We start from the raw sequence: 25741 nt of genomic DNA on the forward strand, positions 1-25741 counted from the left end.
ATCAGCTGCAGTAGTCATAGGTGTGCCAGTTGGAGGTTGTGAGTGATAGCGGCATCTGTTGAAGACCGCAGTGGCATACGTCGAGAATGCTTTGTAGGTTTCTTCTGATTCCAATACCCTAGCCTCTGGATGGATTGTCGGTGCATTGAGGGCCAAATTGGTTGCGGAGGTCAAGATGCACAAATTGGAACTAACACAACATGTACAAGTAATATACGGAGTAAAAAGTTTACGAAGTGCAGATATATGAATGAAGAGCAGATTTCAGTGAAGGGGAAACACATTTCACCATAATAATGTAAAAATACACAGAACTGATTCTTATAACCAAAAATATGATTCTAATAAACAATGAAAGTGTAGTGCATTTTATTGATTTGAATCGGTTCTTTGAAATTTGATTTTATAAAGCAGCTGATTCTAATACCAGTGATCTCTATAACTAGTGCTTACTATACTTTATCACATGTACTTATGTAGAATATTCATGTTGTTTCCTAATGTGCTGTATCCCTCCTTACCTACCTTGTGTGGCACAGAGAATTAAGTTAATTTATTACAATTCTTGTGTTATGCTACAGTACTCTGTAAAAGATTATTATTATTAAGTAGTAATAGTACCTTCCTGACTCTGATTTCTTGCTGCTTCCACTCTTTCCATTAACCAATCACGCTGTCTTTCTAATTGTTCATTTACTTCAACCTGAGTATAGTAACGTACTTTCCATTCATCTTCTAAAAGAAAATGAAACAATGTAAATAAGTATGCTTCCAAGGTCTAATATATATACTTCATAATGCAATTATGGCTGCAAAATAGTTCCCTAGATTTTCAGCTAGGGAAATAATAAATTTGCCTTGCACTTACTGATAACAGTTTATATTTAATTAAATTTATGCTTTCATACAGAACTTAATAAAATGTGCAAGTCAAAATCCAAAATAAATATTAGAGAATTACAAAACTGAAAATATGAAGCAAAAGAAATATATGCACAAGAACTACTTTATCATGTGGTGCATTACCTTCCTACTAAAATGGAAATAAGAATTATTGGAGGTACACAGTGATTATTCAATTAATTACAGCATGCATTTTTTTTTTTTCTTCCTGATGCACCTCCTTCAGAATACTGATATATATATATATATATATATATCAAGAAATAAAAATGCCACACCAACACTAGACCTGAAAACACAGTCCTGTGACGCAGTTCTCATACAGCTGTAAGTAGAATAAAAACTGTTCTCACTAAGTTTCAATAGCAAAAGCTTAATATACGGTACTCATCTTAGATGATCTGCAATTGTTATTTGGGTGAATTGATGACTAATTTTTTTGGGGTTTGGGTAATTTAAAAATTGGTAAGTTTACGGAATGAGAATAAATTAATTTAAAACGGAATTAAAATATGCGCAAGAAAGCAGAAGTGCACAACTCCGTTCCTGGTTGTCATGAAGAATAAATTAATTAAAAACTCTAAAATATGTGAAACGGATGAGGCCAATAGTCATAACGATAGACTTTCGTTTTCTTCAGTTGGCAAAGTTGAGTGAAGAACGAACACGTGCTGTAATTTAAAAGAATTTCTATGCCCCCGTGATGCTCTTTGAGACATGCAGGAATCTCAAGTGTGTGAGATTCCAGAACAGGGAAAGGTTGGAGGGTAGCTTTGCATTTATGATGTTCAGTTTAGAGTGGTGACGGAACCATTCTATGACGAGGGCTTCGTATTGGAGAATTTTGTAACTGGTTTTAAGTTTTACTATGGTAATGGCAGAATCAACTAGGGGAGGGGGTATGGTTGTGGGTATGGGCGTGTAATGTGAGCTCAGTGCTAGATTGTCCTGTTCTGAAACTGTTATAGTGATAATATGTCCATGTATTAGAGGTTTTTGTGGAACCGAACTTGCTTCCAATATAGCAAGCGTTGCAATTTTGTTGGCATTTGATCAAATATACAATGTTGTTCATATCATTTGTCGGGTATTTGTATGTTTCTTTATATGTATTGAATAAGAATCCGAGTTTGTTGTACGCGGAAAATATGAGTGTAATATCTGTAACCGCGAACACCCGACGGAACTGTCCCGCGAGATCACTATGATAGGGAAGGATGATATGTGTATTTGCTTTTGTGATGTGTTTGGTTGAATTGTTAGTGTTACTTTTTGCAATGGAACTAATTTGTTGAATCAGATGAAGTGGGTAGTTCCTAGCCATAAACTTTTTTGTGAGATATTGTAGTTCAGCAGATAAGTCATCTTGTGAAGTGCTGTATTTTATGGCGTTATGGATTTGATTGTAAAGAACGGCTTTTTTTGTGCTAAGTGGGTGGTGTGAATGCGAAGTGTAAATATTCCCTGTGTGCGTGTTTTTTCTAAAAGATCTTGGTACCCAGTTTGGTGCCTGTTTTGTATATATATTTTGTATATTTGTATATATAAGGTTTTTGTAACACAACTCCACACACTGCCCACACCACTCGTGAGTGGTTGCACCATAATCGTTGGGAAACTGTCACATCCCCCTACAGCCCAGACTTAGTGCCTTCAGACTTCCATTTGTTCAGCCCTTTGAAAAAACACCTTTCAGGAAAGCATTTCACCATGGATGAGGAGGTTCATCAGGCGGTGCGATGCTGGTTACTACGTGTGGGCATGGACTTCTTCAGTACTGGTATTGATAAACTGATCCATCATTGGGACAAGTGCATCAATAAAACTGGAGACTTTGTGGATGATTGTTCACTTATTTCTTGGTGTGTAATTTCAACTTCATATTATTAAACATCATCGAGAGGAAAAATGTGTTACCTTACTTTTCGGAAAGCCCTCATATAAAAAAACCAAAAAAAAACCTCTTCAGTACTTGTTAATGTGAAAGAAAATAAAAATGGATAAGAATTTTTAAAAAATGCATATAAAAAATACCGTACACAAACTGCAGAAGAACTAGGTTCTGCAGATGAAAGCAACACAATGCAAACTTACCAATGTCACTCATAGTGCTGGCATGCTGAAGGACATGCATGAACGCACACACATCTGTGCAATCACAGTTGTTAAAATCTTGTGGTAATGCTACACTAATTTTATTGTTATTGCATTCTCCACTTCAGTTCCTGTTTAAGTGACATTTTTTAGAACCAAATTTCAGTACAAAGAAATGATTTATGCACCCTGAGTAGTTTGTTATGGCAGGATTTTGCTGTATTTTCACACAAAGTAATCTGAGAAAATATAAATTTTATTGTTTTCATTTTGCTTATGGCACACACAAAAGCATTTTTTTGAAATGACTGGAAAGAAGTGCTTAGAGAACATCTTAAATATTATCAAAATCCAGATGAAGTGTTTTTATTGTAACCAAGAAGAAACAATAGAGGTAGGTTTAACATAATTCTACACAGGCAAATAATTCTCATCCAGCTGCTAATTACAAAAAAAAAAAAAAAAAAAAACACAGGAATTACATCTAAAATGGGCAGGAGGATGACAATTGTATGTTCTCAGAATAATATCTATAGTCCAAGGCAAAAGCAATAAACAAAAAAGCAGCATTTTCCATGTGTTTCTTATACCCGAAATTTTTATAAAACAAACAAAGGAATGAATCAAAAATTTTGTGGATCACATGAAATTCAGCTGTGGGGTCTACTAAATTTAGTTGCTGATGTACCATGCACACTTAACACATCCACTTGTAGGCCTGTACAATATTTTATCATCAACCAACTATTATATAACAGAGAAAGCTTTGTACAAGTACAACCCAGAATATTTGGCATACCTCAATATTCATGCTGAATGTGAGAACAGAATTAAAAGTGCTCCCTAAAACACTGAAAAAGTACACATCTAAATGCCACATATTAACTACAATTAATATAATCAGTATTTTTCAAAGGTTCCAATGTCGAGTAAGACTGCTAATTGAAGTTTTACCATGGTGCTGCAGAATTCATTTGCAGTTTTATAATTAACTTTTTATGTGATGATAATGAATTGGATGATTCCTTTACACATTCAGTGATTATTTACTTTGAGCAATAAACAACAAATTTGTCATAAGTTGCTAGTATTTCATTTTGTGACTCACTGTCAATTTTCTCACTGGGTAATTATTAGTTATCCATATAATGTTCTTCTCTTGTCCCTGTGCTTAGTGCTTCTTACTACTATACTATAATATTTCTATTGCCTTTCAAAGTATGGCTTTCAATACAGTAAGCAAATTTAATACTAAACAAATGAGATGTCTTAATGTGATGCTGCCACTGTTTCCTGCCTCAAGCCAGTGCTAATCATGGGGATCATACTGTTCCCATTAAAGACTGAGACTGTCAATTTTTTCACTGGATTATTATTAGTTATCCATATATGTTCTTCTCTTGTCCCTGTGCTTAGTGCTTCTTACTACTATACTATTTCTATTGCCTTTCAAAGTATGGCTTTCAAATACAGTAAGCAAATTTAATCTAAACAATGATGTGTCCTAATGTGACGCTGCCACTGTTTCCTGCCTCAAGCCAGTGCTGATCATGGGGATCATACTGTTCCCTTTAAAGCCTGAGACCAAGTAGTCAGGTTATAAGCTCAAGGTTTATTGAACGTAAACCTTGAGCTTATGTTCATCTTAAAGATAAATATAGTTCTGCCTAATTTGCTAATATCTTTTTAAATCATACATCACCTGTACAGGTGAACCCAATATACATTTAAAAATCTGGGACACCACCAGGATAGCTGTTTCAAAGCTACTGATCTCATCAGCTGGTGGGTGAGTGGTCTGTATTAGCAAAAGATGTATGCAGAAATTTGCATAATGTATTTTTGTCTAAGTGAACAGTCATGTGGTGCATGGAAATAAAGCTTCCATTTAAATACACAATAACCATTTTGTATGCCTTTAACCTCTAAAACTGGGCTGTGTCTGCCCTACATAGTACAATATTAATCCATATATTTTGATTTCATTATTATTAATCATACCAACTATTGCTTGCTGCCATCAATGTGTGTGTGTGCTCTGGCTTAAAGTGTTTCTGAAAAATGAATTTCTAATGTTTTTTAACATTAGCATTTACAGAATAAAACCACTGAATTTTCCTTTATTTTATGTTAAGTAAGGCTGTCACTTACCGTCTCCAATATCTGTGTTTTCAATTTGTTGTTCTAATGCCTCTACTGTATGTTGAAGTTCTTCAATGGATAACTCTAGCATCTCTCTGCAGTAAACAGGAAGCAGATTTAAAACATCAATGAATGACACTTGGAATTGTAACTGAATGCAAGGATTCAACATTAAATATACCCTAAATACTACTAAGTATGTTTAATGTCTCTCTATACATTAAAAAAGTTTTCCTCCTAGCAATATATAGTCGAGCCAATGGGAGAAGAGGACGGGGAACTTATGTCACTTATTCGAGCCAATGGGAGAAGAGGGCAGGGCAATTACATCACTACAAATGCACAGGTAAATAATTACATTGTTGTCCCCAATGAAAGACAACTGCCTCCATAACGTTCACCAACCTCATGCATGTGCTTCACTGTCTATTACAAGACCACACCTGGCATCATTTGATGTTCCATTGTAATTTCAGCTGATGAAGGAACCCGATATAGTTTGTATATTTGTAAATATTTTAAATATTTGTATAGTTTGTAAATATTTTAGTCCTGCTTTTTCAGATGAAACAATATTCCTCATGCAATATGCAAATGCAGGTAAATAATTACATAGTGATATTTATTCAATCTCGAGAATGTTGTGTGATGGGTGGGTGGGGTAGCATATGGGAGAAGAGGGATGCAGGTCACATAGTACAAGTGGGTGGGGCAATTACGTCACTACAAATGCAGCGATAAATAATTACATAGGTCATTTCCTGATTAGATATCGATTAGCGCATTTCGACAGGTATGTCTTTTACGTAGAAAAGATCTGACTTCATCCGTCATACATCTACATTTTACATAGAAAAGCATGCACAGCGGTTGGCGAGAAAAGCAAGCAGGGGCGAAAGCCTCTAGTAACCATTAAAATAAAAAAGTCAAATACAAAGTTAAAAATTATTCAGTGTTTGCATCAAATTATCTTGAACCAACTATAATAGTGGTTCTTGATCAAAAATATATAACGAACCTGGATTTTCTAAATTTTCTATAACAGAATGGTATGATAATTGTAAATAATTAAAAAATTTTTAATACTTATTAAATTCTTCAACCAGCAAAATATTGTGAAATAATACAAATCAATAACGGATACATTATTTTTTGTCTATATAGTATCGGTGTAAATACACCATAGTTAACTATAAATTTGAACTACGTAAGTAGCGTAGATGGCATCATTTTAATTATATCTCATATTGCGGTTGCCTTCATAACGAGATAGCAGTATTGAACTACTTCAAATAAATAACGCTTCTCTAGTAGAGAAGACTACTGTTATTTTTTTTTCAGAGGATACCACCACCCAGACGATCATTTCAAAGCTATTGAGTTTCATCATCATCAGTGGGCAGGCAGGTACCCTGGCAATACATGCCATCACGGTTGCAAAGTTATATCCACAATATGAGAGATGCCAAAGGGTGTTGGTAAAAATGTAATTTGAAAATGAAATGCACTAGGCATAATTCTTATGGATTTTGGTAATTAACTATATAGTATCAGTGTAAATACACCATAGTTAACTCATAAATTTGAACTACGTAAGTAGCGTAGATGGCATCGTTTTAATTGTATCCCATTAGCATTAGTAGAGGTATATGATGCAAGAAAGCAAGCTTATGCAGCATCAGCCAAAAAAAAAAAAAAAAAAAAAACACTTCCATTTCACCCCTCCGTTCTTTCGAAATACCTGTCCGGCTGAGCCTTAAATTTATTTAGGCTATCAACTTCCACAACAAGGGATGGAGTTCTGTTCCACCAACCAACTACCCGCTGGCTAAAGGCAAATTTCCGCACATTTGTCTTCCCTCAATCTGAATTCATCCCCTCTCGGGTGATTATTCTGAGTAAGAGGAATAATTCCATCGGCACTGAGCATGCTCAAACCATTCAAGGCTTTATACACCTCTATCAGATCATCTCACCAGTGCCTAGTCTCCAGACACTGTAATTTGCAAAACTTAAGCCTTTCTTCATAAGAGCAACCCTTTGTTCCATTCACTAATCTTGTGGCCTTCTCTGTCCGTCTTGAAATGAGGCTTCCAGACCTGTATACAGTACTCAAGGTGTGGCCTGACCATTGCCTTATACAAGGGAATAATCACCTCCTTATCCCTGCTAGAAAAATTCCTGTATATCATTGACAAGACACCATGAGCTACTCTTGCAATCCATCTGCACTGCTCAGAGAACTTCATATCTGCCTGCACAATTACCCCCAGATCCTTTGCATTCTCTGGGGTTGCTGTTTCCCATATGTTGTACTTTACATTTGCCACCTCTCAGCCCATCTGCTCAACTTTTACAGATCCTGTTGCAGCAGCATAGCATCAGTAGTGTCCTTAACAACCCTGCCAACCTTTGTATCATCTGCAAACTTGGACATTAAGCTTGATATACCATCATCAATATCATTTATAAATACAGAAAACAATAATGGACCCAACACTGAACCCTGAGGGACTCCACTAATAACATTAGTCCACGATGAGCAGTGTCCATTGATTACCATTCTCTGTCTTCTCCCTCTCAACCATATCTCCCTTTATCCATAGCAGCAATTTGCCTCCAATGCCACACTGCTCCAATTTGTGGAGCAGTCTTCCATGTGCAACAGTATCAAAAGCCTTTCTAAGATCCAAATATATAATATCAAAGTTATTCCCTGCATCCAGGTCTTTTGTAACTGCATCATAGTATCCAATAAAATTGGTCAGGCAAGACTTTCCCTTAACAAAACAATGCTGTGTCCGAGCTATAACTGAAGTCTTGTCTAGATGATCCTGCAGTGCTTCTTTAACCAGTGCCTCCATTAATCTTCCTGGAACCGAAGTTAAACTCACAGGTCTATAATTACTTGTGTCAGTCTTTGATCCTCCTTTGTGAATTGGGGTCACATTTGCACATCTCCAGTCTATGGGTACCTCCCCTGAGTCCAAGGAAGCTCTTATAATTATGGCTAAGGATTTGCTTACTTCCTTTGCTGCCTCCTTTAATATAACTGGATAGATCCCATCCACCCCAGGTGCCTTTCTTGTGTTTATCTTCAACAATTTCTCCTCCACTTTACTCTCAGTTATTACAAGATTATCTAGCTTACTGCCAGAGTTGAATACACCTCTGGCATTCCCCTCGCTGAATAACTCCTCATGTGTGAATGTTGATGCAAAATATTCATTTAGTTTGTTAGCTACCTGAGCAGGACCATCAACAGTTGAACCATCGATATCAAGTGGACCAATCTGATTCATCCCCTTCCTTCTAGAGTTTACATAAGTAAAGACCCCTTTGCATCCTTTGCCACAGATTTCTTGTAATCTGCCCTCGCCTGCCTAACCTCCTTTGGGAACTTGGTTACAGATCAGCTTATATCTATCATAGGCTTCTGTGTCACATGTTAATTTATATGTATCCCATGCATTTTTCTTCTCTGCCATATGTCTCATTAGTTCATCTGATATCCATTTAGCCCTAAACCTTGAACAATATTTCTTAGTTGGTATGTAAAGCCTAATAGCTTCCGAGATAAGTTCTTTGAATGCTTCCCATTTTGAGGTTGCCTTCACAACGAGATAGCAGTACTGCGCTACTTCAAATAAATAACGCTTCTCTAGTAGAGAAGACTACTGTTATTTATTTTCAGAGGATACCACCACCCAGACTATCATTTCAAGGCTATTAGGCTTCATCATCAGTGGGTGGGCAGGTACCTTGGTAATAACAACATGCCATCACAGTTGCAAAGTTATATCCACAGTATGAGAGATGCCAAAGGGTGTTGGTAAAAATGTAATTTGAAAATGAAATGCACTAGGCATAATTCTTATGGATTTTGGTAATTAACTATATAGTATCGGTGTAAATACACCATAGTTAACTCATAAATTTAAACTACGTAAGTAGCGTAGATGGCATCATTTTAATTGTATCTCATATTGTGGTTGCCTTCACAACGAGATAGCAGTATTGCACTACTTCAAATAAATAACGCTTCTCTAGTAGAGAAGACTACTGTTATTTATTTTCAGAGGATACCACCACCACCCAGACGATCGTTTCGAAGCTATTGGGCTTCATCATCAGTGGGTGGTCAGGTACCGTGGTAATGCAACATGAAAAGTTGCATTAAAGCGATGCCATCTACGCTACTTACATAGTTCAAATTTATGGGTTAACTATGGTGTATTTACGCCGATACTATATAGTTAATTACCAAAATCCATAAGAATTATGCCTAGTGCATTTCATTTTCAAATTATTTTTTGTAAAAATTAAAATAATCACTGTTTATTCTTTCTTACTCACTAATTTTTCAATCCTCTGAGTTAAAATAAGCTACTTTAAGACAAAGCTGGACTACTAACCAGCCTATTATTCTGATTTGATTTCATTTACATCATGAGGGCATAATTTTGCCTCATTTCTTAGTTGAAAAAGGAAAATGCTTTAACTTTTACACTTACAAGTGAGTAAACACAAAACCAGAAAACAAAAGGAAAATAAAAAATTAAATTAAAACTTCAATTCATAAGTGAACATTTCTGGATAAAAGAAGCTTAAAGTTGGCCCCAGTCACTAGAGTGGGTGGGGCAATTAGACAAAAATCAAACACAGAAATGCATATAATTTTCAAATTATATTAATGCCTGTGTTGAAATATAACCCCACAACCTATACAATTGAATTGAATTTTGGTGTTCCATATAGACAGAATGATAACTGACAAATTTCCTGACTAAATATATGGTGGGCAATATTATTTTATTATTATTTTTATTATTAGCTATGTGGTGCAAGGAAGCCTGAGGCTTATGCTGCACCAGCCAAAAAAAAAAAAAATTCCGTAGTTACCCTGAGAGATAGAAAGAGACAAAAGTAGAAGGGAATCACCAGGAAAGAGAAGAATGATGATATCCAGCTCAGGACCCTGGGTGTGCCAAGCCCATACTCAACAGATGTGAGCCCCTGTAATCACTGAACACTTGATAAAGCACTTCCAGGTACTCATAAACAATGCTTACATTAAAATAAGGCCGACCGGGCTAGCCGAGTGGGTAAAGTACCTGCCCGGCAACCCAAAGGTCGCGGGTTCGATTCCCGCCTCGGGCTTGGATCAAAGTACTGCAAAAACCTTGGGAGGTGCAATATGGCCACAGAAGCCGATGCGCCAACAACTACCAAATCAAAAAAAAAAAAAAAAAAAAAAACATTAAAATAATATCCAAATTTGCTGAGTTTTTAAAAATGAGAGGAACATTTCAGAATTGAGAATTGTTTTTGTGCCTACTTCCACTAAATCTTTAGTTAATTTTTTTAAAATTAGTCTTCGTTTATATCACAAACTGAAAACAACGGCCATAGTTCCCACACTTGCATTTAACTAATTAATAAACAGAAATATATCTGATAAACACACAATTTAGTGTAGCACAACAATCCTTCTTCTGTATTATTATCACAAAATCATAAAATGCAAATAGCATACAAGTATGAGTTGATTTAACAAATTTGAGTTTCTCAATTTGACTTTTCCATTAAGTTATTAAATATTAGGACTTTTTTTAAGAGTGATTTTTCTATGAAAAATACCATTTGGAAAAACTTCCAACACATTTTGTCTCAAGGCATTAATCCTCGAGAACTAAAAAAAAAAAAAAAGAAAAAAGAAAAACTGTTTATTTTCAAATTCTGGGTGCTTCTTTTTTTACAAGTGTCGAGAAAGCTAGATTTGCTGGCTTCATGCTTTCATTCATTAAAATGTCTTCAAAAATGATATGCTTATTTTGGAAAACTCCCTGAAACTCTTCTCATGCCAGCCAGATAATTAAACTAAGTTTTAAATAATCACCATTATACCCCTGGCATGGCTGCTACGAAGGGTATATTATATATATCATTTTTGTATACAATAAAGATTATTTATATACCTTGTACAAAACTAAACATTTTCTTTTTCTTATGTGGACAATCATGTTCTGATTCCTTTTGAATTTGAAGTATTTGGTTCAACATTAGCTTTTCAAAGAAAACCAAGCAATACTCCTTGAATTTCTTTTCTTTATCACTATGTAAACATTAATGTGATTACATTAAAGGAAACTGGAGAATGAAAAGGACTTAAGTGTAATTACAGTCTGACATAAAGCTGTCTGAGCAGTGCAGACTGATTACTAGGCCAGCTCAATGAGTTCTGTGTAATAATTGGCTTTCAAAATGATAACTACAGTAAACTATTGAAATAACAGAACATTCAAGCTAATGACATACTGAGATTGGATGTTTACATACAGGGCAGATGGCTTGTAGTGCCAAAAAAAAGAAAACGGCAAGTCACGTGATTACTGTATTTGCTTATGTTCGCCATTTTGAAAGTGAATTCTGTGTTAGTCTTTACAACCTTCAAAAATCAATCTCTGATTGATCGGTACTCATAGTGATCAATCGCTGCAAGTAGCAGTGATTGACATGCCTAGCCCACTGGCCTCAGGTGCCAAGGGATTTTGTGATTAAGTTCTTTGCCAGTGAATTTGTGCTCTCTTGAATAAATAAAATCGTCTTCTTTATTTACAGCATTACACTAACAATCAATTAAATAAGCTTCAGCAAAGAAATCACTTTACTTGAACAGAAGGAAAAATAATCTTTCTTTTTTCCTTTTATTTGCATATTACTACTAACCCACTACCGCTTGGTCACAAAGGTGGCACTGCTCCTGCCTCCACTTGACGGGGCCGGTAACCTGGAGGGGAAAAGGTCTCCCTTCCAGGATGAAATGGAGCAAGAAGTTCATAAAACCCAGAAAAACACTGGGTGCACAGAAGAAACCCTGACAACGCAAGAACAAGAGGAGTCCGGTTCTGTCGCAGCAAAATGTCATAAGAATGACATAGGCAGAATCCAAACTAACTTTTTTTTGATTATTCATTTAACTCAAGAACAGCCAGTTGGAAAACTCTCCCCATTTCTAGTGCAAAAATGTCTAGAAAGCATAATAGGTACTCCCAAGACAGTTTGTTAATTAAGATCATGAGACCTACTAGTTGAAGTTTTCACTGCTAGACAGTCTGAACAACTAAAAAAATTAAAATCCTTTGGTGGAATTTTGGTCATCGTTTCACCACATGTTTCCTTGAACACATCAAGAGGTCTCATCACTGAGTGGGACCTCATCTATTTGTCAGATGAAGAACTCAAACAAGAATTACGAGGAGTCATCAATGCAAAGCGAATTCTCACAAAGAAGGATGATGTATCAGTTCCTACATGGAATATAATCCTTACTTTTGACAATTCTAAACCACCAACATTGATCAAAGCCAAGTTAAACCCTACATCTCAAATCCATTATGCTGCTATAAGTGCGAGAAATTTGGGCACTCACAGATGGTCTGCAGAAGAGTAGCTGCTTTTGCCACAAGTGGAGCCACTGCACATATTACTAGTGACTGCACAACCACAACATCAAACTGCATTAATTGTAAAGAAGCCCATCCAGCGTATTCAAAGGAGTGTCCCCTTTGGAAATACAAAAAAAAAGATACAGCGGTACAAAACTGAACATAATGTAACCCAAAGAGTGGCTAAAAAATCCTTACCAGTTCCAAATGCTAACAAGCCAACTTATGCCCAAATAACCAAAAATCACATATCAATTGCTACCCAAATGGAGGTAACCATACCACTAACAAAGTCATTAGCTGAATGTGCAAGGTCAATATTGTCCCCAAGTACCAACACCCCAAACAAAAAGCAAGCAAAGCAATAAATACGCGTGATCGTCTTTCAAACGCTGTGGCAACTGCTGCACCACTGTTGACGTGAACATTGTGAAATGTTCACGTCAACTGGTACGTTTATGACTTGACCCACTATGCAGTAGTTGCCCTCATAATGAAGCCTGCGGATCTGCATGAATGGCAAACGTGGTGAAATCAGCCATGCACTGATCAGGTCCAACGGTGGCAGTCTGCTGGGCTTTGATGAATACTTCAAACCTTTCTATCGCAACAAGTTTGAAATCTTATTGCTATCCAGTAATTTTCTGCAAGCACTGCATAACTTGAAATCTGCAACTGCTTCGCCCGGGAACGTGATATTATGGAGCAGTAGCATGTGTTTTGACTTCACTGGCTTCAGATCTCGCAGAAACCATAGTCTGTCACACACATCACATTTATGATCAAATTAATTGTTCAGAAATGTGCTCTTAAAACAGTCACTCACCGACCTCCAATGGTCTTCCATTGTCACCGATCTGAAATCAACATCCATTTCATCCAATCCAACTTCCGAAGTGGTGGCATAGTCACTTACATCATTTACATCCATGGGTTTGTGCACCACCGTCAGCCGCACACTGCTCCATTTTTTTTTGCTCCCGATACTTCCTTATTCGTTGCAACCCAGACATTGGGGTATTATTTGAAAGCTGACGAGCTGCTCTTTCCTGTCATATGCATTCGACATATTTCTGGCTCGCTTTCTGGCAAGTATAGGCGGACATTGTGAAATTTCTAAAAATTTTTCAACTTCAATCCGTATTGTCTTCACCAACACTGTATTGAAATTTAATTATTTCACATTAAACCGATAGATATCGACAAGAGCTGTTGACTGACACTAAAACGAGAGTCGTACCATGACCGAGTGCGAAGTTATACTGGGTGGAAGTTTCTGAAGGGCGGAAGATCGTACAGAAAAATGGCGGACCCCCCCACTGCCATCCGTGTGGTGCAGCACGCTATCCGAAGGTCACTGATGAATCTTTATTCCCTCAACTATCGAATGATATCAGTTTGGTTTGGCTACCTTTAATACTTTAGAAATTATTGAGCCAAACTTTATCGAATGATTTCGTTACACAAAACCTTTTGTTTTTTTTTTGGTAGTTGTTGGCGCATAGGCTTCTGTGGCCATAATGCACCTCCCAAGGTTTTTGCAGTACTTTCATCCAAGCCCGAGGTGGGAATCGAACCCGCGACCTTTGGGTTGCCAGGTAGGCACTTTACTCACCCGGCTAGCCCGGTCGACTCAACTTTTCGTCCCGTACCCCCTAGTAATGTTCTGGATTTAAAGACGTATTCACGTCAAAATTATCAACACCCAGCTATCTTGGTTTCTAGCTCAAAATAAACTTATGAATCCAGTGCAATGTGGCTTTTGTGAAGGTAGATCCACTCTTGATCTTTTGATTAAGACAGAAATAAACATCCATGATGCCTTCGTATGCAAAGGACACCTTGCAATGGTCCTATTTGACATTGAAAAAGCATTTGACACTGCTTGGAGATATGGTATAATGCAAAATCTATACAATCTGGGATTACGCGGATACCTACCACAGTTTATCAGAAACTTCTTACACCACCGCTCATTTCAAGTTCGATTTCACAATCACTTATCTTCAAAGTTCATACAGGAAGAAGGGGTACCAGAAGGTGCAAAGTGTTACCCTCTTTAATATAAATATTAATTCGATAACATGGGACCTGCCACAAACAATATCCACTACCCTGTACGCTGATGACTTCACTATCACCTAATATGCGAATGGTAGAGAGAGACAGCTGCAATGTGCCATCAACAAAATAGCAAAATGGGCCCAAAACAATGGTTTTTGCTTCAACCCAAAAGACTGTCAGTATACACTTCTGCGGGAAGCGTAACCTATATCCACACTCAGAACTTCGATTAGAAAATCAACTCATACCAGTGGTCCCTAGTGTCCGCTTTCTTTGTGTGATATTTAACTAAAAACTCACCTTCCTGGAACATATAAAACCACTCAAGATTACCTGTCTTAAAAACCTTAAGAGTTCTATTAGGCACAACGTGGGGAGCTGACCTTTACACACTACTACAGTTGACCATGCGTTAATACGGTCACGTCTAGACTATGGTTCTGTACTTTACAGCTCTGCTAGACCAAGTGCTTTACGTTGGTTTGATCCTGTGCGCCACAGTGCTCTTCGTCATGCACTGGGGCATACCGTACATCACCGGTCTAGAGCCTATATGCTGAAGCACATGAAACCTCCCTGCAGCTACGCACACAAATGCTTTTATTACACTATGCAACAAAACTCAAAGGGCATCCAAACCATCCCACTTAGAATGGACTTTTCTCTCCTAAATGGGAAAACCTATACCGAGCCTATCCAAATACTGGGATACATCTTTGCTCACTGCAGGCCGATTGCCAAATTGACCTTAGTAAGATACAGTCCACTGCCTCTCATACAGTCCCACCTTGGATATACTAAATACCACCGTGCGACTTTTCATTGATAGCCTTATTCCAACAGAACATACTGCAAATATATGCAGCACTGCGAGCCCAAGCACTGCCGGTACACACCAATTTACACAGATGGGTCTAAAACTGACAATCATATTGGTGCAGCAGTAATATTTCCCAACACAAATATATTCAAGAAACTTCCTACTGAAAGTATTAGCATTAGTAGAGGCATATGCTGCAAGAAAGCAAGCTTATGAGGCATCAGCCAAAAAAAAACCTTTCATTTCACCCCTCCATTCGTTCCAAATTGCCTGTTCAACTCAGCTTTACATTTATTTAGGCTATCAACTTCCACAGGGGCTTAGAGGGGAACAGGTATTCTGTGTGTTATTAGACACTCAGTCTAAAACACTGATGGATCCAATATCTTTCTATTACAGAATATTAAGTAGAAGTCCAGTTGACCTGCCTCCCTAAAATCCACTCATGCACACCTTCTCGATGGTAAGCCCTGTTATGTCACTTACGTGGCAACGAACGAGTAGAGTGGTTCTCTTCAAGACATCTGGTCAGCGTGAAGAGGAAAAGACCAAACCCTCCAGCATATGACAGCACGGTGAAACAAATGGCCCTCAGTCCCCAGCGGCTTTCACTCCCCCCTCTTACGGCAGCGACAGGATAAGAGTGGAAGCAGAACATGCTAAGAATCTCTGGGTACAAACAGCCTGCCATTCACGGAAACTGAACTTGGCCTGTTACAAAATAAGATCATTCATCAGTGAAGACAAGATATTAGAGCTGGAAAGGGAACTAGAAAATGTGAATTGGAATATCATCCAATTCACATTTGACTGAACCATGGACTGGTTTGGCTGAACCAAGAAGAAGAAATGAATCACTTATAAGTTTATCAAGTGGAAATCTGCTGTACACCAATGGAAACTGTGAAAGGAGCAAAGGAGGAGTTGGGTTTCTGGTCCATAAAGATATAAAAAACAACATTTTGGAATTCAAAAACACATCACCAAGGGTGTCAAGACTAATACTCAAGATTTCTAAGGGCAAGCTAAAGGTTATAATATATGCGCCAACATTGAGACATGATGATGGTTGAAGAAATGTACGCCAAAATTGAGTCTTCTAGATGAGCAGAAAACCCAATACATTTCTATTATGCGGGACTTCAATGCTAAGGTTGGAAAAAGACAAAACAGCGCAGAAAGGGGAACTATAGTAAATTTTGGAATTGGTGAAAGAAATGAAAGAGGTGAAAGACTTGTGGAATTTGCAGAATCTCAAGGATTGTCAGTAATGAACACTTTTTTCAAGAAAAGGGTGAACAGAAAGTGGACATGGAAGAGTCCAAATGGATTAACAACTAATGAAATTGACTTCATCCTCACTAACAGAAGATATATTGTGAATGATGTTACAATCCTGAATAAGGTGAGTATTAGAAGTGATCACAGAATGGTAAGATGCAACTTGATACAGATGTAGGAAAGGAAAAGAAAAACTGACTCGAGTAAATAATCCAAAAGTCTTTGAGATAACAGAAGAGGAGAAAAAGCAGTATGTACTGGAACTTAAGAACAGGTTTCAGCTTCGGCAGACTGCTGGGAAGATAAAGTTACTGTAGAGTTGTTAAAATTAGGAGGAAGAGACATAACACAAAAACAGGACCAAGATATCGACAAGGAATATTATAACTTTCTGAAAGTGATAAAGCCCAAGAAACCTATAGGGAAAAAGAAATCCAAAGAAGAAAAAATTAGTCAAGAAACACTTGTTATGATGAACCGAAGACAACAAATGAAGAGCAAAATAAACACTGACAAGAAGAAAATTGGGTATACTGAGTTATGCAAAGCCATTAGAAAGAGACTCAGAGAGGACATAAGAAGATTTAACACAAGAAAAGTAGAACAAGCATTAAGGGAAAACAAAGGACTTAAATCAGCAGCAATGAGCAGTAATACAGAAAGACAAATGATACTGAAACTGAAGAATAGCAATGGTGTACTTATAAATAGCAGAAAAGGCATAATTCAAATAGCAGAAGACTACTATAGGGAAATATACAAGGAGTGAGGGAATGATGCCAGCAGTGGGGAAGATGGATCGCAAATTAGCAACACATACGACATACCTGATATTCTTCCTCATGAGGTCGAACATGCGTTGAAGAAAATGAAGAATCAGAAAGCCCCGGGGGAAGATAAAGTTACTGTAGAGTTGTTAAAATTAGGAGGAAGAGACATAACACAAAAACTGGCAAGGCTCTTCACAAAATGTATTAGAAAAGGTGTGACACATAAGCAGTGGAATAATTCAATCATAGTTTTCCTGCATAAGAAAGGAGATAAATCAGAAATTGGAAATTAGACCAATTAGCTTGTTATCCCACGTCTACAAGTTGTTCACAAGGGTCATTACTAACAGATCAGAAAGAATACTTGATGAGAATCAACCGATTGAGCAAGCTGGCTTCAGGACAGGATTCTCAACTATGAATCACCTTCACATAATATCACAGCTAATGGAGAAAGCAAATGAATATAAAACACCATTATGCCTGACATTTGTGGATTATGAAACGGCATTTGACTCCATACAGCATAAGGCAATGTTTCGGGCGCTGGAAAGACAAGGCATAGATACCCCATATATTATGATTTTGAAGAAAATATACGAGAACACTACCTCCTTTCGACAAGGAGACACAATATCTCCGAAGCTGTTTACTGCTGCCCTTGAGGAAGCTTTCAGAAGATTAGACTGGTCGCAGAAAGGAGTAAAAGTGAACAGAGAGTACCTAAACCATTTACGATTTGCAGATGACATTGTGGTCATAAGCCACGATCCCAAAGAATTAAGAGGAAAATCTTAATCAGTTATGCACAGTTAGTAAGGATTTTGGACTAAAGATGAATATGGCTAAAACAAAAGTTATCATGAACAAGTATGCCACAGAAAGGGAAATAATGATTGAAGGAGCAGTAATTGAAAAGGTGGAGTCATATACTTATCTGGGACAAGTTATTAGCTGTAATAATGATAAATGGCTGGAAGTCAAGAGAAGAATAAATTTTGGATGGATAGCATTCAGGCAATACAGTCACATACTGAAGAGCAATATCCCAGTTTGTCTGAAACAAAATAATGAACCAATGTATACTCCCCACCATGACTTATGGAAATGAAACTTGGGCACTCACCAAAAGAATGGAAGAGAAGCTGAGAACTACACAGCGAAGAATGGAACGAATTATATTGGGAATCAGACTGTTCGATAAGAAGAGAAACATGGATTAGGCAGCAAACTCAAGTAAAGGACATTCTTATCAAAACTAAAGAACTAAAATGGTCTTGGGCAGGACACGTAGCTCGAAGACATGATGACAGATGGACGAAGAAAATAACAGAATGGCACCAAAGAGGAGCTAGAAGAAAAACTGGAAACCAAAGGTGGAGATGGATAGATGAAATTCATGAGTTTGTGGGTAGTAAATGGATGGCCATTGCACAGAACGGAAGGAATTGGAAAGTTGCTGGAGAGGCCTTCATCCTGCATTGGATTGAAAATGGCTGATAATGATGACCTTTAGCTCATGATGGAACAGAATCACCAGTTTGTAACAGAAGTGGGAGTATAGACAGACAGAAGTCACAGCCAATAATTTGGCAAGAGACCAGATTTGGAGAAGAAGTATTTAAAATTTGGAGAAGAAGTATTTAAAAATCAAGTTTAAGTTGATTACTATCTGTTTTAATTGTTATAAGTTTTAGAATAGGTAGAAAATGAAGCTGGTATATACAATACAGAAAGACTAACTTCAATATGCAGTGTTCAACCCCAGGGGCTCACATCTTGTGAGTACAGGCTTGGCCAACCCAGGGTCCTGAGCTAGATATCATCATTCTTCTCTTTCTTGGTGATTCCCTTCTACTTTGACTCTTTCTCTCGAGCGCCTCTGTAGCCAGGTGGGCAGGAGCAGCAGGGCGTAGCACACGCTTCTTGATTAGACCGGGATTCGAGCCCGTGACCAACAAATACGGAAAGGTCAGGGAATGACCACCGCATATCCCCAGAGCAATATGGCTTTAGTTGCTAATGCTCCTAAAAACCAAATAACAAACAAACAAACAAACAAACAATCTCTCTCTCTCTCTCTCAGGGTAACTCGGGATTTTTTTTTTTTTTTTTGGCTGGTTCAGCATAAGCCTCATGCTTCCTTGCACCATATAGCTACTACTACTAATAATAATAATTAGCAGGTGGGCACATGATGTCTATCTATGATATATCAAAATTTTGCAATAGAAAGAAGGAGGTCATTATCCTTCTCTATAAGATGGTAGTGCAACCACATTTGAAATACTGTATCCAGATCTGGAGGCCACACCTAAAAAGATACAGAACTTTTGGAGAAGATGCAAAGAAGGGCAACTAGATTGGTGAAAAGCACTAAATATTATCCCTATGAGGAACAACTTAGAAGATGTGTTCGGCAGAGTTTAGCAATTAGATACCTGGCAGGGGGTGGATTTTATTAAAGCATATAAGGCCCTGAAAGTGATTAGGAAAATTAATAAGGGAGGAATATTCTCACTGATGAGTGAGACAAGAGCTAAAGGACACAACTATAAAATCATAAGAATGGTAGGTTAAACCTTATGAAATTTATCTTCAGGCAGTGTGTTATGGAACATTGAAATATGTTGCTTTAAAGGATGGCCACGGTGGAAAGTTTGGCAAAATTCAAGAAAAAACTAAATAGGCACTTTTTTGATGAAAGGAATATGAGCTTTTTTTTGACAGATTTGCTTCCTCACATCATTATGTCATTTTAATACTAATGTATTATTATTGTGAATGTGTTTATGTGTTATATGTTTTTCAAATGAATTTGACTGATCACATTCTTCAGTATAATGTTATTCTTATTGCATAACTAAATTTGCATTTCATGCGTCTGAATACCAGTGGGACTTATTTTCCCATTGACTGGCTGATTTTGCACCAAGGCAACTATGGTCATGAGGCACAAATGTATTGCATCTGCAAATTGTTTGTGTTCTGTGGTCAATTTTCTATACAAAAAACACAAATTTTTCAGACAAAACCCTGCAACCCCACCTGAGACTGACAAACTAAGCCATGGTGTGAATAAAGTCCATTTGAACTTGTGCCCCAGTTGACAAGATTTTTTTGTTATATTTTACTATAATAGTTAATTGTTTGTTTATAAACCTGATGTTAGAAAGAACAGCCCAGAATTTTCTAAATGGGGGGAATAAAGGCAGTGTTACGGAAAATCGTTAAGCTTTAATCCTAATGTAGCAGTAACGAAATGTAAATTATTTTGATCACAAGGGGGAGCCATAGCCCCTATTAATGACCCCCTTTTTAAAAATTTTTTGGTTAGTTTTTTAAAATTGTCAATTAAATTAAATACTCCTGTATACCAAATATTCTTTAACTAGTTATACAGTAATTTATGTTTTTATTTGGTGTTTAACAGAAACCAGGCATCCAAGAGAACTTATTTTTTCTAAGCAATTCCCATTCTCACATGGCTGAAACACCAGCGACAGGTGTTTAATTGTTTCTTTATTATTATTATTACTAGTTTTTCTCGCTTATTTTCTTTTGCATTTTTTAATTGAGTTTAGCAAATCTTAATTAATAGGACGTCATTCAAATCAGTAGAACTAAAAATTAATTTTTTAAAATAAAAACAAAAAGGTGTCTCACAGATGTCACATGAGCATATTTATTAAATTTAGGGTGCAAATGACAAAATGACATAAATATAAATAGTGATGTTACATTGCTCATAACCTTTTAACAATTTATGTGATTTTGATAATATTTTTCTTCTTGGCTATTATTATTTAAAATGATTTATTAGTATTGGTACTAGAAGTGACAAATGATGCAAGAAAGCAAGCTAATAAACCATCAGCAAAAAAAAAGAAAAAAAAGAAAGTGCTTCCCACATTACTGTTCAACCATAATAATATGTCTAGTTCCTCCTTACATTTATTCAAACTACCCATTCCACAATACCAGATGGCAGCTTGTGACAACAACTTGCTGGCTGAAAGCAAATTTACAAATCCTTCCTTAATTTAAATTAAAGAAGAATCTCAGCGGCACTAAGCTTACTCAATCCATTTGGCCTTAAACACCTCAATCAGACCTCGCAGGTGCCTGGTTTCCAGATGCTGCAATTTGGAGAACTCAAGCCTTTCTACATAAGTGCAGCCTTTTCCCCATCTCACTAATCTAGTTACCATTTTCTTCACCCATTCCAAGAGATCTGCATCCTTCCTAAAGTGACATCTCCAGACCTGTAAATAGTATTCAAGGTGTAGCTTGACCATGCCTTATACAATGGGATAATCACCTCATTATCCCTACTAGCAGAATTCCTATATATCAGGGTTGGCCAACGAGTTGAATGCAGATTTATGACAAATTTTAAATATACAGTGATCTCTCGATTTGTGTACCTTGTGCAATGAAATTTTTGAGATGGTAGATCACGACACATTTTGAAAGAAAAAAGTAGATCGCATCACAAATTAAGTTGGCCACTCCTGCTATAAATCATTGACAAAACCCATGAGGCTATAATGGGAGCCTGTCTGCAAAGAAAACTTCATATCTAACTGCATAATTATCCAGAGCTCTTTTTCATTCTCTGCTACTTTTGAGTGTGGTACTAACAGTTGGTATGTTATTCTGGGATTACTGCTATCCATATAAAGTATCTTGCATTTCAATGTTGAAATTCAACTGCCACTATTTCTATCTTGTTTCAGTAATATACTCTCAATACTGTGATTAACTACCCCGTTAACCTTTGTATCATGTGCAAACTTAAGACATTAAGCTTGATATGCCTTCATCAATATCATTAATAAATACTGGAAGCAACAATAGGGCCAGCAATGAACCCTAGTGGTTCAGTGCTGGCCCCATTATTGTCTTGCAGCATTGAACCCTAGGGGACTCCACTAATAACATTATTCCAAGAAAAGCAGTGCCCACTAACTCTGTCTTCTCCTAATCAACCATCCCTTTATCCATAACAGTAACTTTCCACTTATATATTGCAATCAACAACATTTTAAAATATTTTCTTTTAGTTTGTGGAGGATGAATAAAAAGGATTCTAGCAGAGTCCAAGCAATGGAAATGAAGATGCTAAGGACTATGCTAGCTAAAACTAGAAGAGATAAAATAAAAAATACTGATATAAGAATGAATTTGGGAATAGAAGGTCTGAGGGAGAAGATGATGATCATGTTGCAATGGTTTGGATACATGAAGAAAATGACGTTGGATGAACAGATTGCCAAGAAGAATGTTTGAGATGAAAATGGCCAAGAGGATGACCAAGGAAGAGGTGGAGAGATCAGATTGGAGATGTGAAAAATGAATTGAGTGGGAGAGAATGATAGAAGACAAGATCTGGGAATACAGAAAAATATGGAAGACTTTGACTCAATCTTAGGTTGGAACAGTGATGAAGATGATGAGATTTATTTTGACGAGACTGTCAAGATTTATTTTCAGTTTCGGCTTTTGTTTCCAAGCTTTTCTTTCAGAATTCATGTGGGAGGAATGCAGAAAAAGTAAGCAAACCACATATATGGAACATTTAAACATGGCTGCTTTCTATTTGTTTTATAACCAACAAACCATTGAGGTTGGGGGATACATCCTGCAATTCTCTTGTTAAAAATCTGGAAGTGTGAACCATTAAATGTGAGTTAAAACTAAATATCACATCCCCCTCACACTGAGATTCTCCAAATACTTAGCCATATCGAACCGGCCAACCATCGCCCAGGCTATGGCAGTTTCGCCACTGCGTTAAATGCCACATTTTTTAAAGTAAAAATATTTTCTTATTTGTAGCTTGTATTGCTGTGTATTTATTTTTTATCTTTTTCTTTTTTTCTGGATGCGTTCTAAACAAACAATACCTAACTATAAGTGATTACATGCACATTCGTGTATATGCACTTCTAGAAGTGCATTTTCCTAAACGCTCCCAGTAACAAATTAAAAATATATACAGGCTCCCACCAATAAATAAATTATCAAAATTACTTCAGAAATGGAGTGGGTACTCACGTCATCTTTTGTTCATTTTCAATGTCCGCTCTCAAGTTTTCCAACGTTTTTTCTGGTGTTAATTCGCGATTAATTACTATATCTCTGTTTTGTCTTCTAGAATACATGTTGCTATGCGACAGTCTGTTTACACTTACACGTGCAGAAACCTTGCACCTGTACGTGAGAACATTACCATTACGATCGCAATGAATTACAATCGTTATTATTCGGCAATTACCAATCGCTTACAAAAAATATGGATGGTTTCATAATCCCAAATTAAAATGATTTTTATGCGAAATTGTGTAACTTATCTGAGTTAGCAAGCACATTGAAAAGTACAGACGACTTTTAAGGCTTGAGTATAGCGTCGCTGGTCTCCACATGACATGTGGAAAGCAGAACAGACGACATGGTGTTTCAAACGGTGCGACTGCACCCTGTTCAGAGCCTACGGATGCTCCTAATCTCTGCAGTGTATTATAAGTTTGCATTTTTTTTAATTCTGACAAAATTAAAATATTTAAAATCGTAAAAAAGGCCTCCACACTCAAACTTCTCACTACCCACTGAGAAGCCATTTTAGCTATGCTTCCCATTTGGACGTGAGAGTACGGCGAGAATAGCTCAAACAAAAGGCGCCAATTATTGACAAGAAAGGAAATACCCCCCCCCCTACACATACACTGTGAGGAGCACAAGATATGTTACTACTCTGTGGTGAGGAGGGAGGCTTTGTTTATCCTCCAATCCTGTTATAAGAATACGGTAGAGCATCAATAATTCGAACTAATTGGGATCGAGGGGAGTTCGGATTTCCGATCCGTTCGGATTTTCGAACTTTTCACAAATATTGTTCTGGAGACTTAAAAAAAAAAAAAAAACAGGTTTAATAAGTTTACAAATAAAAACACTAAGTTGTACTTTACTTATTTTTATTCATAGGTAACAAAACAAAAAAAAAGGAATTTTCAGCCACAATGGCCTTTACCGAAAATAATTACTTATTTTTTGCTGCACAATTGAAGTGACAGTTTGTTGATTTTCACGTATCATTTTGTTAATTGGTAGGGTAATAAAAGTGTAAATTTGTGCTATATATCTTCATTTTTATAGCTTATTAGAATTGCCCTTTGAATTTTCATGCACGTGTGGATGTGCATGAAAATTCCAAATTCAATTCGCAAACGTGATCACAATAACCGGCGCTTCCTGTAATTACTTTATGGCATCAGCATAAAAAAAATAATAATAATAAATAAACGCTGGGCTCGTTCTGATTATTGACGTTTCGAATTATTGATGTTCGGATTTTCGACGCTTTACTGTATATTTTTCTGAAACTTTCTGTACTGATTTTGTTATGAATACAAAAATATGTTTCTGTGTTTATAAATATATGAACAGGGGCGGCTCGTCCATAGGCACGCCAGTACCCCCAGCTATTTAAATCTAGATACACTATGAATGGAGTTATATGAAATTTTGTGAAGAAAAATGCAACGCAATGAATATTTTTATTAGCAGGACCCGCACATAGTATGCCCATTTTCTGTTTCCAGTAATCATTTCAAAAATAAACGAATAAAAACACGAAATCGTTTCCAACTTTGAAGTTTAATTAACCGTAGGCCTCACTGTGTGCCAGGCAGTGACATATTTTGCATTCCAGTGAATATCTGGCAGTTGGTTGCCATGGGCAACCAGCATATTGGCAACTTGCCAATATATAATTTTTATAGGTGAAACGAAACAAAGTCACTGTAAAGCGCGCAGTGCAGATTTCATCGTTGACCATGATGGGTGTGTAGCCACAATGTCGGTGTCTTTTTGTTATTCGCCCCAAATTCCCATTAAGTAACTAAATAATATCAGTGTTAAGTTACTCAACATTCAACAGTGTATTTATGTGATTATAGCTTAATTGCGAATTGAGCTTGAACTTGGTAAGTTGAAGTTATATTATGAGGTGATGTGTAAGTAAAACATTATTTCTACGACACACGATTTTGTGAAATTTGATTCGATCATGGCCTCCATGCTTCCCCATGAAGTAAGTCGCGTGACAGTGAATAAACTTCAGCAACTTAGTTTTTCACAATTATTTCTCCAAAAAAAAAAAAAAATGCGATTAAAAAAGAAGGGCGCCCCAGACCAAAGATTCAAATTTCTCAGCA

The 25741-nt window shown here is 36.8% G+C and overlaps 1 protein-coding gene across 1 annotated transcript in view; it reads right to left on the reverse strand.

The window, feature by feature from the left end:
* Positions 1-24101, reverse strand: part of LOC150089161 (coiled-coil domain-containing protein 169-like) — a 73007-nt gene extending 48906 nt beyond the window's left edge. Inside the window, exons 1-3 of the mRNA XM_090390354.1 lie at positions 23583-24101; positions 5149-5234; positions 622-735 (exon numbers count right to left, since the gene is read on the reverse strand). Coding sequence (XP_090246480.1) covers positions 622-735; positions 5149-5234; positions 23583-23689 — 307 coding nt within the window. The 5' untranslated portion in view covers positions 23690-24101. The remainder of the gene's footprint in view (positions 1-621; positions 736-5148; positions 5235-23582) is intronic.
* Positions 24102-25741: the final 1640 nt, after the last annotated feature.

Source organism: Mastigoproctus giganteus, chromosome 2, assembly GCF_048544385.1.
Source record: "Mastigoproctus giganteus isolate SK-2022 chromosome 2, ASM4854438v1, whole genome shotgun sequence".
In the NCBI taxonomy this organism is placed as follows: domain Eukaryota; kingdom Metazoa; phylum Arthropoda; class Arachnida; order Uropygi; family Thelyphonidae; genus Mastigoproctus; species Mastigoproctus giganteus.